Below are 13,366 nucleotides of genomic sequence, written 5' to 3'. Positions count from 1 at the left end.
AATATGCCTGACTGAGGTGGATTTTTCAGTCTTCTCTCCCTGTCTTGGACAATTAGGTTTAATATGACTAATTAAATCACAGTTATAACAAACTTTGTGTTTCCAAAGATTCGGACTCTTATATCTCCCCAAGGGTCCATCCTTTTTTTCATGCTTAAAAATTCCATTCTTCTCAGAGTTTCTCTCACCCAAACGATCTTACTATTTGGGTTTTCTTGAGATAGGTTTCAGGATTGATATCATGTAACACTAGTGTACCCTCTCATAGAATCATAGAATAGTAGAGTTGGAAGGGACCTACAAGGCCATCGAGTCCAACTCCCTGCTCAATGCAGGAAACCAACCTAAGGCATCTCTGAGGGAATCTACACTGTGTACTGAAGGCGCTTGCATGCTCCTTCAGTACGCCTCCAAAGCGATCGTGTAGATCCTAGAAGGAAGAGGCAGCTGGGGAATCCAGCCGCATCCTTGCTGCCGCCCACCTCCCCGCCGGCCTCCTGCTGCCGGCGAAAGAGCCACCCGGGTCGGAGAGCTTCTTCTGCTCTCCGCCCCGCCTTCTTCCGCTGAGTGGCTCTTTCGCCGGCAGCAGGAGGCCGGCGGGGAGGTGGGTGGCGGCGGCGGCGGCAAGGACGTGGCTGGATTCCCCAGCTGCCTCTTCCTCCGCCTCTTCCTTCTAGGATCTACACGATCGCTTTGGAGGCGCACTGCAGGCGCACGCAAGCACCTTCAGTACACAGTGTAGATTCCCTCTCTTTCTTGTCACTACAGAAGTCTCTGTCCCTTTTTTTTTAACTCAGCAGTTCATGATGAAATAAAGCCCCTTTATTTTGGATACCTTTATTTCAGACCTCACCGCTTTGCTGCCACTTGTGACATTCCTGCCCTGGGTTATACCTTCTCCAGTTTCCATCTGTTGAAATGGAGAAACTCCTCAGGACTTCTGTATCCAGTTTGGTCTGTCCTCCTCACTGACACACAAAGCTCCAGCCCTTTTTACACTGGGTCAAAGAAGACACCCAATGTGATTAATTGGTTTCCTCTACAGGAGAAGTAACAAGGAAATGAGGTTTTGTTATCTGGTAGCGTAAAAAGATAAAACATTGGATTTTGTATTTATAAATATTTATTTATTTATTCATTGCATTCCTATACCGCCCGATAGCCAAAATAAAATTCATTCAATACAAGAAGAGTTACATATTATTATTAATTAAACTATAGATGGTCTTATTATTCCTTTTCTAAATCCTATTCTTAAAATCCCACTCACTAGATGTATTTTGTTCAATCCCTGTCTGACTTCTGTCAGTCCCCCCTTTGAAAACCTCAGGATCCTGACACACACACACACACACACACACACACACACACAAGCCCCTTCTACCTTTCACTCACTCTCTAAACATTCAACCCTAACTTACCTGGGTCATATTTTACAATATAAGTACATACTTTTATAATCGCATATGATGTTACAGGTGTCCAAACACACACACGCTAAAATTCTGGATTTCTTTGAGTTCTATAAGTGGCCTAATCCATGGGTCCCCAAACCGGTCCGTGGCCTGTTACGAACTGGGCCACGCAGGTGAGCTGCTTTCACTCCCCCACCACCACCCCAGTGTACCTGGGTGCGGGGTGCCATCTCACCTGCCCAGCTGAAGCAAAGCCAGGACGCTGGGGTGGGGGTGGCTTCGGAACGGCGCGCCTGGCCGGAAGCTGCTCTGGAAGACCGACTTCCGGGCGTGCTGTTCTGAAGCCACCCCCACCCCAGCGTCCTGGTTTTGCTTCAGCTGGGCGCCCACCCAGCCGAAGTGAAGCCAGGACGCTGGAGGAGTAGTGGTGGTGGTGGTGGGAGGGCTTCCCAAAATCATGCCCTGAAACCCCCCCCACCCCCACCAGTCTGTGGAAAAATTGTCTTCCACGAAACCGGTCCCTGGTGCCAAAAAGTTTTATTATTATTATTATTATTATTATTTATTTATATAGCACCATCGATGTACATGGTGCTGTACAGATAACACAGTAAATAGCAAGACCCTGCCGCATAGGCTTACAATCTAATAAGTTGTAATAAACAATAAGGAGGGAAAGAGAATGCAAACAGGCACAGGGAAGTGTAAACAGGCACCGGGAAGGGTGAAGCTAACAGTATAGAGTCAGAACAAACTCAAAGTTTAAAAGCTATAGGGAAAAGAAAAGTTTTTAGCTGTGTTTTAAAAGCTGTGATTGAGTTGGTAGTTCTCAGGTGTTCTGGAAGAGCATTCCAGGCATGAGGGGCAGCAGAGGAAAATGGGCGAAGCCGAGCAAGGGAAGTAGAGACCCTTGGGCAGGCAAGAAGCATGGCATCAGAGGAGCGAAGAGCACGAGCGGGGCAATAGTGTGAGATGAGAGAGGAGAGATAGGCAGGAGCTAGACCGTGAAAAGCTTTGAAGGTCAACAGGAGAAGTTTATATTGGATTCTGACCGCTGGGCTAATCTACACCAAGCAGGATATTGTGGTATGAAAGGCACTCTATAGCGGTATTGAAGTGCACTGACAACAGTTGGGGCCCATTGACACATACCGTATACCGCTTTCATACCGCTATATCCTGCTTGGTGCGGCTCCTGCTTTTTATATACCGCTTTCATAGTGCAATATCCTGCTTGGTGTAGATGAGTCCACTATCTCTCACTTCCGCCTTTGGGAGGGGAAATATATATGAACGTAAACCAAAAGCTGTGCGTTTGTGCGTCAGTCTAATTCTTAAGTCTAGGGTCCCCGTGGCACCCAGCGGGCGCCGTACTCTGCGAGCGCGCACTTCCGGGGTTTGCCTGGCCGCCTTCCTTCCACTTTGTGGTTGGCTGGGAGCGGCCTGTGCGACAATAACAGCAGCATCATGGCCGGCATCAAAGGTAGCATCGCTGGGGCGGTTTGGAGGGGTGGAATGGGGAGGGCTAGAGCAAGGCAGGAGGGGCGGGCGGGGGGCCTCTCAGGCCGGGCCGCTGGGCCCGGGGAAGAACGTCGCCCCTCCGTGCTGGCGGTGACGTACCCCGACGATGCTGGGGTGGGGGGAGCTTTGTTTCCATAGCAACGGGCGCCTGCCTGGGCGTGAGGCTGCTTGGCGAGGAAAGCGCGCGAGGGGCCGAGAGCGCCCCCATTGTCTCCCGCCCCCCCCCCCACGGCCCGCCCCATACCTGCCCGTGTTCCCCCTCCCCAGTCTGTTGGTGGTATCCCGAGGCACGGGCTGGATTACAAGGCGATCGCAGAGCACTGTTTACCTGGAAGCGAGGCCAATTGATTTCAATAGGACTTAACTTGCAAGCCTGCAGGTTTAATGGGGAGACAGTGTGGTGTAGTGGCTAAAGTAGAGTGACCATATGAAAAAGAGGACAGGGCTCCTGTATCTTTAACAGTAATGTAAAAAAGGGAATTTCAGCAGGTGTCAATTGAAGAGGGTGAAATTCCCTCTTCATCACAACAGTTAAAGCTGCAGGAGCCCTGCCCTCTTTTGTATCTGGCCACTCTGCTATAGCTAGTGTAGCTTTAACTGTTGTGATGAAGAGGGAATTTCACCCACTTCAATTGAGAACTGCTGAAATTCCCTTTCCTACATTACTGCTGAAGATACAGGAGCCCTGTCCTCCTTTTTATACGGTCACCCTAGCTAAAGGGTCAGACTGGGAGTCTGGGAGATCCGGGTTCTAGTCCCCACTCGGCCATGGAACCCCCCCCCCCCCCCCGGGTGACTTTGGGGGCCAGTCACAGACTCTCAGCCCAACCCTACCTCACAGGGTTGTTGTTGTGAGGATAACATGGAGAGGAGGATTATGTACACACCGCCTTGGGTTCCTTGGAGGAAAAAAGGCGGGATATAAATGTAATAAATAAAATAATAAAATGGTTTGCAGTGCTAGATGCACAAATGTTTATCAGCTCTTATTTGGCATGACGTCTAAAAAAAAAGACCCTCCCATGTGGAGAGGCATTATATAGGGAGAGATACTGGGGTAGAAAGGGCTGCTGCTGCTTTTATGCCCTACTCATCCTCTTCCCAGAGGCATCATGAGTAGCAGAATGAAATCTTGCGCTAAATGAACTTTTCACTCCTAAAATGTAGAAGTGGGCCCAGCTGAACTTATCTGATACTCATGGCACTTAAAGACTAACTGATTTATTGCAACATAAGCTTTTGTAGTCAAGAGTACATTCTAATAAAGTAGACACTTTCACAACCCCCACCCCCACCCCAGAAACAATAAATGTGCAAGGTGCCCAGTACTCTGCTCTTTTGCTGCAACAAACTCAGTTGTAATTATTTCTGAGGGAACTGCACATCTCTTCCAGTTAAGAGTTCCTCAATTATTCTCTGGGTTACTGAAATGAGTGTAAAAGATCCAAAGGAAGCAGACAGGGCTCCTGTGCATTTAATGCGTATTTATTTAAATACATTTTTCACTTCCCTTTCTCTCATCCTGAAATAGCTCACAATATTCATCTTCTAACTAAACACCCACAGCAGTGTATGTTTCTATCTGGCTGAAAGAAAGTTGGGCTAAGTATGATGAATAGGCAAGACTATAAGACAGTGGGGTGTCTTTATGAGAGATGCCATAGAGGATGTCATGGCAATTGTGCCATGTGATGTCTCCTATCTGGAGTTTCCAACCCAAAGACCTGCTTCCACTAGATCTTTAGACATGCATCATATGGCACTGTGGAGAGAACTATGTAAAAGGAAAGCCCTGCAGTAACAGCATTAGTTTTGCTCTAGCTGGATTCCCAGCCCTAGCCAGCTTAGGCAACTTTGTGTTGGACTACAACTCCCATCATTCCCTGCCACAACGGCCATTTGCCATGCTGGCTGGTGATTACTGGAGTTGTAGTTTAAACATCCGGAGGACACCAGGTTCAGGATGGCTGGTGTACTGTGTAACTAGCTATAGCTAGTCTATTGTACATCCTACGTTAACAGTGCAATCCTGTATGTGTCTACTCAGAAGTAAGTCCTATTGGGTTTGATGAGCCCTACTCTCAGCTGTGTATATAGGCTTTCACTTCCGCCATAAGTTCACTGTATTGCCTTGAGCAAATCACTTTCTCCCAGCTACCCCCCACCTTCAATATGAGGAAAATAATATTAACCTACCTTACAGGAATGTTGTAATAATGACTGAGGAAATGCATGTGAAATGCTTTGAACAGTGAAGGTGCTATAGAAATGCTAAAGTTAATAGGCTAGAAAAAGCTCTTGCATTTATGACACTTCATGCAGTATCAATTAGTAAATTACTTATTGATGTCCTACATTTCCATTTGAAAATCCACAGCAATAATAAAACACCATAAAGTCAACAGCAACCCAGCTAATATTAAGTTATCTCCAGCAATAAATAAATACAACAGTCTCAATATCCCAATTATCAATATTATATTTATTATATAGTGTCAATCTGCATATGTAATTGTTTTTCATCTGCGTTACCTGTATTATCCGCATAAATACGATTATATCAGAAGCTGTCAAACCATTTTACAGCTTATCTAAATGTGACACTGGGTGACGCTGGCATTTTACACTATTTTGCATTTTCCTCTTCCTTCTGTCAAGCTGGAGTCACTATGTTAAAAACTGCTTTAAGTGTTCTACTTCTTTGGAATTCAAAGTGGCTGAACTGAAAGGTTGTTCGTGAGAACAGAAGCAGTACTCTAGTCTCCTGCCTGTAGTTCTGTAAATATTTTGGTGGACTGATACGGTTTTATGTCTGTCTTTACAGCTTTGATTAGCCTGTCCTTTGGGGGAGCTATTGGACTAATGTTCCTTATGCTTGGTTGTGCACTTCCGCAGTACAAGTAATGTATATTTTTACATATCCTTGTTCGCTGCTTAGTTTCCTTTTAATTTCTGGCTCTATATCCATATCCTCTGTATCTAGTGGGTTTAAAGCAGGGGTGGGCAACATATGGCCCCTCCAGATGTTTTGCCTTACAATTCCCATCATCCCTCATCACTGGCTATGCTGCCTCGAGGTAATGGGAGTGGTAGGTCAAAACATCTGGAAGGAAACCCCTGGTTTAAATAAACAAAAATCAATGCTGATTCTAGCAAAGAACCAGTAGCCCTTTGAGGCTTGGAGAGGGAGAAAAAAGCCTGCAATTCTTGCTCTTGGCTGAGCACAGCTGTTTCTCAGCTGTGTGCTGAAATTGTTACTGTACTAAAACTCAGAGATAGAAAGTCCCTCAAGCTGTAATCCACCAAAGTGTATACTTCAGAAGAGCCACAGCACAGTAAAACTGAATGACCAACAGAAGTTCAGTCTACTCTGTAATATGGCTTGTGGCTTCCAGGGTGATCCATAATTCAGTTAATTGAAATACTTGGGAATATGTCATTTTAGTTTCACTATGTTGAGTGAACCAGTTTTGTTATGGTTGAAGAACAGTTCTTTATGCTGAAGCAATTTGCTCTCATTAAAGTGAAGATACCACTGTTAACAGGTTGTTTCTAAAACTGTCATATTAGCTCCAAATATCACACTCAAATGGGCTGGAGGCCCAAACTCCCCACTCACCTGATACCCAGAACTCCCCACTCACCTGATACTCAAACTTTACTTATTTTAATGGGGGAAGGGGCTATTAGTAGGATCTCTGGTTAACTTCTACCTTTACAATCTAATTCTTAGTGTGCTACATACTTTCTCCACTCACCAGTTTCTTTTTCCAAGTTTTGCATCTTAGAGCCTATGCTGGGAAGCTTCCATAACTGGAGTTTTTAGTGGGTGACTCAGCCCCACCATTTAATTGCACATTCTAGGGGCCATGGCTGCTGCCTTCTTGCTCAGTTCTTTTTTCACTGCCACAGTGGAAGCATCTAGGCCAGAATTCCTCAACCTGGGGCGCTCCAGATGTGTTGGACTACAATTCCCAGAATGCCCCAGCCAGCTGGCTGGGGCATTCTGGGAGTTGTAGTCCAACACATCTGGAGCGCCCCAGGTTGAGGAAGGCTGATCTAGGGAATGCTGTTTAAAATGAAACAAAAACAAACATAATACTAAAACAGGAAAAATCTTGAGTGTTCTGCTTACACCGCATCCAATGAATAAATAGGAATGCTGTTAAAAACAAGACTATTTGCATAAGGATAGTATGGTATAATCTGAAAAGAATACAAGAGGAAGAATATAAAATACCAAACTGTTAACTTTTTTTCTTTACTCCTAGCCAATATTGGCCCCTGTTCGTTCTGTTCTTCTACACTCTCTCTCCAATTCCATACTGCATATCCAGAAGAGTAGTTGAAGACACAGATGCTACAAGTAACGCCTGCAAGGAACTTGCCATATTTCTTACGACGGGCATTGTTGTCTCAGCATTTGGGCTTCCGATTGTATTTGCCAGAGCACAGCTGGTTAGTAATTCCTTTATGGATGTTGTTGTTTTTGCTACAGCATTCTATGTTGGCTTCAAAAACAAGAGGTATAAGAACAGGTAAAAAGATGTTGGTTGGTTTAAAAAGCTCGTAGGGCTGACTCCAGGTTATCTGTGACTATAGGAAGGATATCCCTGTGTGAACTGTGAATTGGAAGTTTCTGGGTTGTTGCTGAAGTTCCCAGGCAACTCTTCATGCTTGTGGGGAGCCATCAGAGAACTCAGATTTGAGCACAGCTGACTCTCTGTGTAAATTGAATGTGCATCCTACCCTGCTCTGGATCACAGTCATTTTATGTGGGTTGAGTCAGTCATGTTGGATGTGGCGTGATAACTTCCAGCATGGCTGACAACCCTTGAATTGTGCTTTCCCAAGCAACTCTATTATCTGTCTGCATAGGTCTTCAGAGCAGAAATTAACAAGATTTTGTTACATGTTAAAATGTAGCGCCTAAGAATGAATGGCTGAACGGTCCCCGGGTTTACACCCTCAATCAGTCACCCTCAAATCCCTTTCTGTAATATGAGAATAATAATTCAGACTTACTCATAGGGCTGTTGAAAGTATTATTGAGAACGCTTGCAAAGTGTTTTTGAGCACTCAAAAGTGTCATTGTTCCCTTTTGAGAACATAGGAAGTCATGGTTATGTTGCTACAAACCTATTCTTGCTTTCCTGGAAGTAAGCCAGGGGGCTTACTCTGAGTAGACATCTATAGAATTGCACTGTATTTTACAGATAGTTAGGTCTTATCCAAGTAGTGAACTTGAGGCCAGGATCCCAAAGGCCACATGCAGAGATTCTGTGTGTTCATTAAGAGTTTTTAAAGCATCCATAATACTTTAGCCCCGTAATACTCCCAGGTGCTCCCTAAAAGTTAAGATCCATCCCCTGGAGTGAGCAGTGAACCAGAAACTAACTGGTTCAAATATCACGGATTTAGCAGGTGGCCATAGACAAGCCATTGTCTATGTTGTGCACCTCTGCCTTAGAGGAACAGTGAGTTCTAAATGTAAATAAATAATACATATTTAAAAAGCGGGTTGAATCCAGCGTAATTGCTCTGTGAATGGACGGAGCATCCTTGGTTTACTTAGCAGTTACATTGGATGCATCCCAGGAAGTAGTGTAACTTCTGCGTATGTGTTTATTTCTTTGTATATGTAATTCTTTTCTTTCCCCTGTTCATAGATTTATTGGGGAGCCTGTGCGCTTGTCCTCACAGGGAACACAGTCATATTTGCTACCATCCTAGGGTTCTTCTTGGTTTTCGGCAGCAATGATGACTTCAGCTGGCAACAGTGGTGAAAAGATTTGGGAAGAGAACTATCAGCATCTTTTGTCATACCGTGGCCATCCATACAACAGAAAGAACGGGCAATAAAGCGAATGTACTGTTTCCACAGAGGGACCCTAGGTGTAGGACACTCTGTATTAACTTTTCCTCTCCATTTACATGCAACTTTAGCATATTGCTTGATTTAAACATTTTAAATTGTGGATGCTGTTTTCTTTTAAGGCTTTATTTTGATGTGGGAACCAGAATGCTTAAATGTGATTTAAATGTTTCTCTTTTTTTCTTTTTTCTTTTTTGGAAGAACGTCATAACTGTGTTTAAATACAAAATTGATCTTTTGACCATGGGTTATTTTTAAGCTATAATGTGGAACTGTATAACCAGACTGGCAATGAGCTGAGGACAAAATGCAGTGAAAGGTAAGTGGTTTTTGAAGTCCCGTCCTAGGCATGGGTATTGGGATATAAGTCTCACTGAGTTCAGTGGGGCTTACTCCCAAGTAAGTGTGCATAGAATTGTGTACAAGTCCTGTTGATCTCAGAGGGGGGGAGTTAAGCATGTTTTCTACACTCATATCCCTTTTTGAAATAAATAGGACTTAAAACAGCTGAATTGTGTCATTAATTAGCAAATGTGTACATGGTTGTTGGATTTTGGTAGTGACGAAGAAAAAAGTACCCAGTGGCTGTTAGTGTGTTGCCTATGCTGTGGAAAACATGATAATGCCATTGGTACGGGGATGAGATAGCTTTGGACAATAATGGGATTCCGAAGTTTAAATTATTTTGAAAGCGTGTGCGCATTGTACACATTTTGAAAGTTTCCTTGTTGATACTCTAAAGCGGGGGTGGGGGGGAGGAAACTGATCTCTCAGTGGAGAGTGAAAGACAACTGACTTTTAAAATCTGCTTCATGAAAGCTCATTTTGAAATGCTTCTATTTTATAAGCATGGTATGATTTGACATTCTATGCCAACTCTTTTATGTTTTACCAAAGGGGAGGTTAAGGGATCACCCGTGGAACTACTGATTATGGGCACAACCCAGCAGGACGTTCTGCACAAGCCAGACGGAAATGGAAAGTAGTGCTCATGTCCAGCTCTCTCTCATTGTCCCCATGGCTTGCACAGGAGAATTGCACCGGGGATTGCGCCCACTATGTTTGCAAAGGATAAAATAACTTCTGCTTCCCTTTTTTTAAAATTTATGTTATACATTGTATAGAAAGGCTTTTCAAATGTAGATTAAAACGATCACTGTTGGTAATAACTTACCTGACAGATCAGTTACTTTATTAATATACAGTCAAAGCTTGGCTACTTGGCAGTTCTTTGACTGAAGGTTTTATAGTGATTCTGTCAATGTTTCAGTTTAAGTATTAATGTATTAAATGTTAGATCATAATTGTAGTTCTGTTAAAGTATATCACATGTAATTTGCAATATTTAATATTTGTTGCATACCTCTTACTTGTCGTTTCCATTAACCATAAATTACCATATTTTCTAGACATTCTTTTGCTGGTGACTCATTAGTGAGGTACTTAATCTCTGTCTGTGCTAACACTGTACATTATTGCAAACTAGCCAAGTCTGACTACTTGATGCAGTCACCTAAACATATTCCCTTTTAAAAGACAATTACCAGACTATGAGCATGATCCATCCCACTGTGGGCAAACTCAGTGGAGCCTTCTTCTCTCCCTCCATGGCTGGTCCATAGGCATGTACACTTCACATTGCACCTGTAAACCCCTTCAGCCATTACCTCCCCAGGATCTTGGGCAGGTGAGGGATAGCTGGATGGATAAAACAGTGGCGTGCCCTGGTCTTCCATTGCAATGACTGTCTGGTACACTGCAATATGGGACATATGGAGAAAGAGTGGGAAAATCACCATTTTTAACTTTTGTAAACCGCCCAGAGAGCTTCGGCTATGAGGCAGTATATAAATGTAATAAATAAAGGAAGAATGGAGACATTTACTGATCTCCTTTAAATGACAGAACTCCGTCCATGGAAGTGAGGCTGGATCATGCCTTACCTTTGCAGGTGTAAGGCGTTGTTTAACAGACTGTAGTTAACAGTGCATCACTAAATATACACGTAGGTGATGCTGTGTTCCTGTGTAATTTTAAAAGATGTGATACTGACTTAAAATACAAAAATTATCCTGAAGCCCAGTGATCATGACAGTTACGTCCATATTCTAACCTCAAAATCATTTTTTCCTGAAAGTCAAGAGCAGAGGATGGACCTGTACAAGTAGGCTTTAAAGCACCTGCACAGTTACTTGGATCCTAGCCCAAGTTTGAAATATCTCAGCATTTACACATCCGCTTTTGGGATTTGGAAGCACAACTTTTACTGCATGACACAGATTTATGCTCTCAAATCCCTGAAGCTCCTTTGGAAACTTCCTGCACTGATGACGGAATAGCCATCATAGATAGATACAAACTGTTTGTGATCCTCCCAATCATGTACTATAGCAAAATGGGTTCTCTTCTGCTTTTTGTTGCTTTTATTTGTGAAATGACTGGCTACTCCTCCATTGGGTGCCAACTCTATTATATTTAAGAGTAGTGTGTTTTCTGTGTATTAATTGTGTGGACAGCATTGTGGTGGCGATTCCGCTCATTTTTAGACATAGTGCTGTCTCCGATTATCAGGTTAGACATTTGAGAGGTATGTCCTTTTTCCATGTAATATGCACTGAGAAGCATTGCCATCCTTCTACAAAGAGAAATTTTGATGAGAAAACAATAAAAAAAATTAAATATCAGATTGTTTTGGTTTTTAATGAGCATCCGCTGTTAATAAAAAAAGATAGAAAAGCCTACTTTGTTCCAGGCAATGTGTGAAGTAGATTTCTATGTTTGAATAGCAGGAAGTCATTGATCTAGGCTTCCTGTGGAGATCTATTGGGCTGTTATTCCCCAAAGGCATGTTGGAATTGGTTCAGTCAGTCATGGCTGGATGGGGAATACTGGGAGTTGTAGAACTTTTTTTCTGTTTAAAAATAAATAGGATAATAGATAAATGGCCTGGCTCTTAAGGCTGTGGCATCAGCTCAAATAACCTAGAGTTGTAAACAGGAATATAGGCTGTGCATATCCATATATTTAAAGATTAAAATTCTGCACTCAGCCAGCCCAAATTCTTCCACCTAGGCAAATTATTATTTGTTTTAAGAATGTTTACCTGCTCTTCAGCTGAAAAGGCTCCTAAAGCAGAATTTACAAGATCAATAACAAAGAAAACTGTTCTTGTCTCCATGTTCACAATCTATAAGAAACAACATAAAAGGAAAAGGAGATTAGCAAACTCAGGGACCAGCTTTTAAAGCAGCCTTCCTCAACCTGGGGCGCTCCAGATGGACTGCATCTCCCAGAATGCCCCAGCCAGCAGAGCCGGTTCAGAAGACACCGTGGTTTAAGGTGTCTTCTGAACAGGGCCACAAAGCTTTTGTTATGCGCTTTGAATGAAGTTCCTGTGGCTGAATGAAGTTTGCATGAAAATAGTTCATGGAGAGGAGGAACCAAAGGCAGCTGTCTCTCAGCAGAGCCATCTTCCTCTGCTTCAGCCAGGTGGAATGGCTGCTACAAGATGGCAAAAGGAATTTGCACAATTTCTTGTATTTTGTGTACTTTATCTTGCATTTTCTTCACCACGTTGTGCAATACTTGCCTTGCTAGTCCTAGAGAACAGGTCCTTCAATTAGTCTTCTCTCATCTCGAAGCCGGTGAAGGTGTGGAGAAAATATTTTTCTGTTTGCTAGAACTGAGAGCTGCTTGAAAATGCGACAGCAAATCTGCAAAACAATTGGTAACAAAGTTGCCCATTCTTTCCTTTCTGGCAGCAGAAATGTGTGTACATACAGTACAGATGCAAGCCGCAGCAGCTGCTTTGGGCAAAGATCAGCTCTGGATTGACATCAGGCAGGGGAGACAGATGGCTACTAGGAGGAGGGCCTTCTCCACTGTGGCACTGCGGCTGTGGAACGAGCTCCCCAGAGAGGTCCGCCTGGTGCCTACACTGTACTCCTTTCGCCAGCTGAAGACCTTTTTGTTTTCTCAGTATTTTAACACCTAAATTTAAACTTTGCTGTTTTAATTCTGTATTTTAATCCTAGATCAGGTTCTGCAGTGTGGTTTTATCCTGGTTGTGTTTTTTATATTGTATTTGGTTTTTTGGATTGTTGGATGATTTATTATGTTCTTAATGGTTTTAATTTTTGTGAACTGCCCAGAGAGCTTCAGCTATTGGGCGGTATAAAAATGTAATAAATAAAATAGAGATGATAGGGCTGCAGTTCTGTTGACCATTCGAGGGGGGGGGGGCGGGAGCTTTGCACGTGCCCAGAGGCTCTCAGGCTAGCAGAAATTTTTATAACGGTGGCAATCCTGTATGGGAAGGTCCCCAATAGAGAGGAGCAAAGCAGCACACGCCCATCAAGCAAAACTCCGCACCGTCTGCGCATGCGCCACCGCTACTTGTTGCTTGGAAGGGCGGCCTCGGCGCGTCGCCTCCTCCTCCCCCAATTGCGCATGCGTATAAATTGTTCTCGTACCATAGGGAGGTAATTTATACACCGTAGACTTAATAGCCACGTAGATCTACTTCCGGGTCGAGAGGTCATTGTCGGCCCCTCAC

At 43.6% G+C, this 13,366-nt stretch overlaps 1 protein-coding gene across 1 annotated transcript; it reads left to right on the top strand.

Annotated features, from left to right (window-relative positions):
* The first annotated feature begins 2,803 nt into the window (after positions 1-2,803).
* Positions 2,804-11,495, top strand: LEPROTL1 (leptin receptor overlapping transcript like 1). The gene is made up of 4 exons (XM_063129021.1): positions 2,804-2,898; positions 5,761-5,836; positions 7,208-7,394; positions 8,606-11,495. The coding sequence occupies exons 1-4, from the start codon at positions 2,883-2,885 to the stop codon at positions 8,720-8,722; spliced, it is 396 nt and encodes a 131-aa protein (XP_062985091.1). The 5' UTR covers positions 2,804-2,882; the 3' UTR covers positions 8,723-11,495.
* Positions 11,496-13,366: the final 1,871 nt, after the last annotated feature.

Source organism: Elgaria multicarinata, chromosome 6 (genome assembly GCF_023053635.1).
Source record: "Elgaria multicarinata webbii isolate HBS135686 ecotype San Diego chromosome 6, rElgMul1.1.pri, whole genome shotgun sequence".
In the NCBI taxonomy this organism is placed as follows: Eukaryota; Metazoa; Chordata; class Lepidosauria; order Squamata; family Anguidae; genus Elgaria; species Elgaria multicarinata.
Note: the sequence above shows the minus strand (reverse complement) of the source record. Positions and strands in the feature narration are given on the sequence as shown.

Excerpts from the sequence above, each read along its gene's own strand:
- LEPROTL1 (XM_063129021.1), top strand. Across the intron at positions 5,837-7,207 it reads TGTGCACTTCCGCAGTACAA|CCAATATTGGCCCCTGTTCG; the intron begins GTAATGTATATT and ends CTTTACTCCTAG. Across the intron at positions 7,395-8,605 it reads TATTTGCCAGAGCACAGCTG|ATTTATTGGGGAGCCTGTGC; the intron begins GTTAGTAATTCC and ends CCCTGTTCATAG.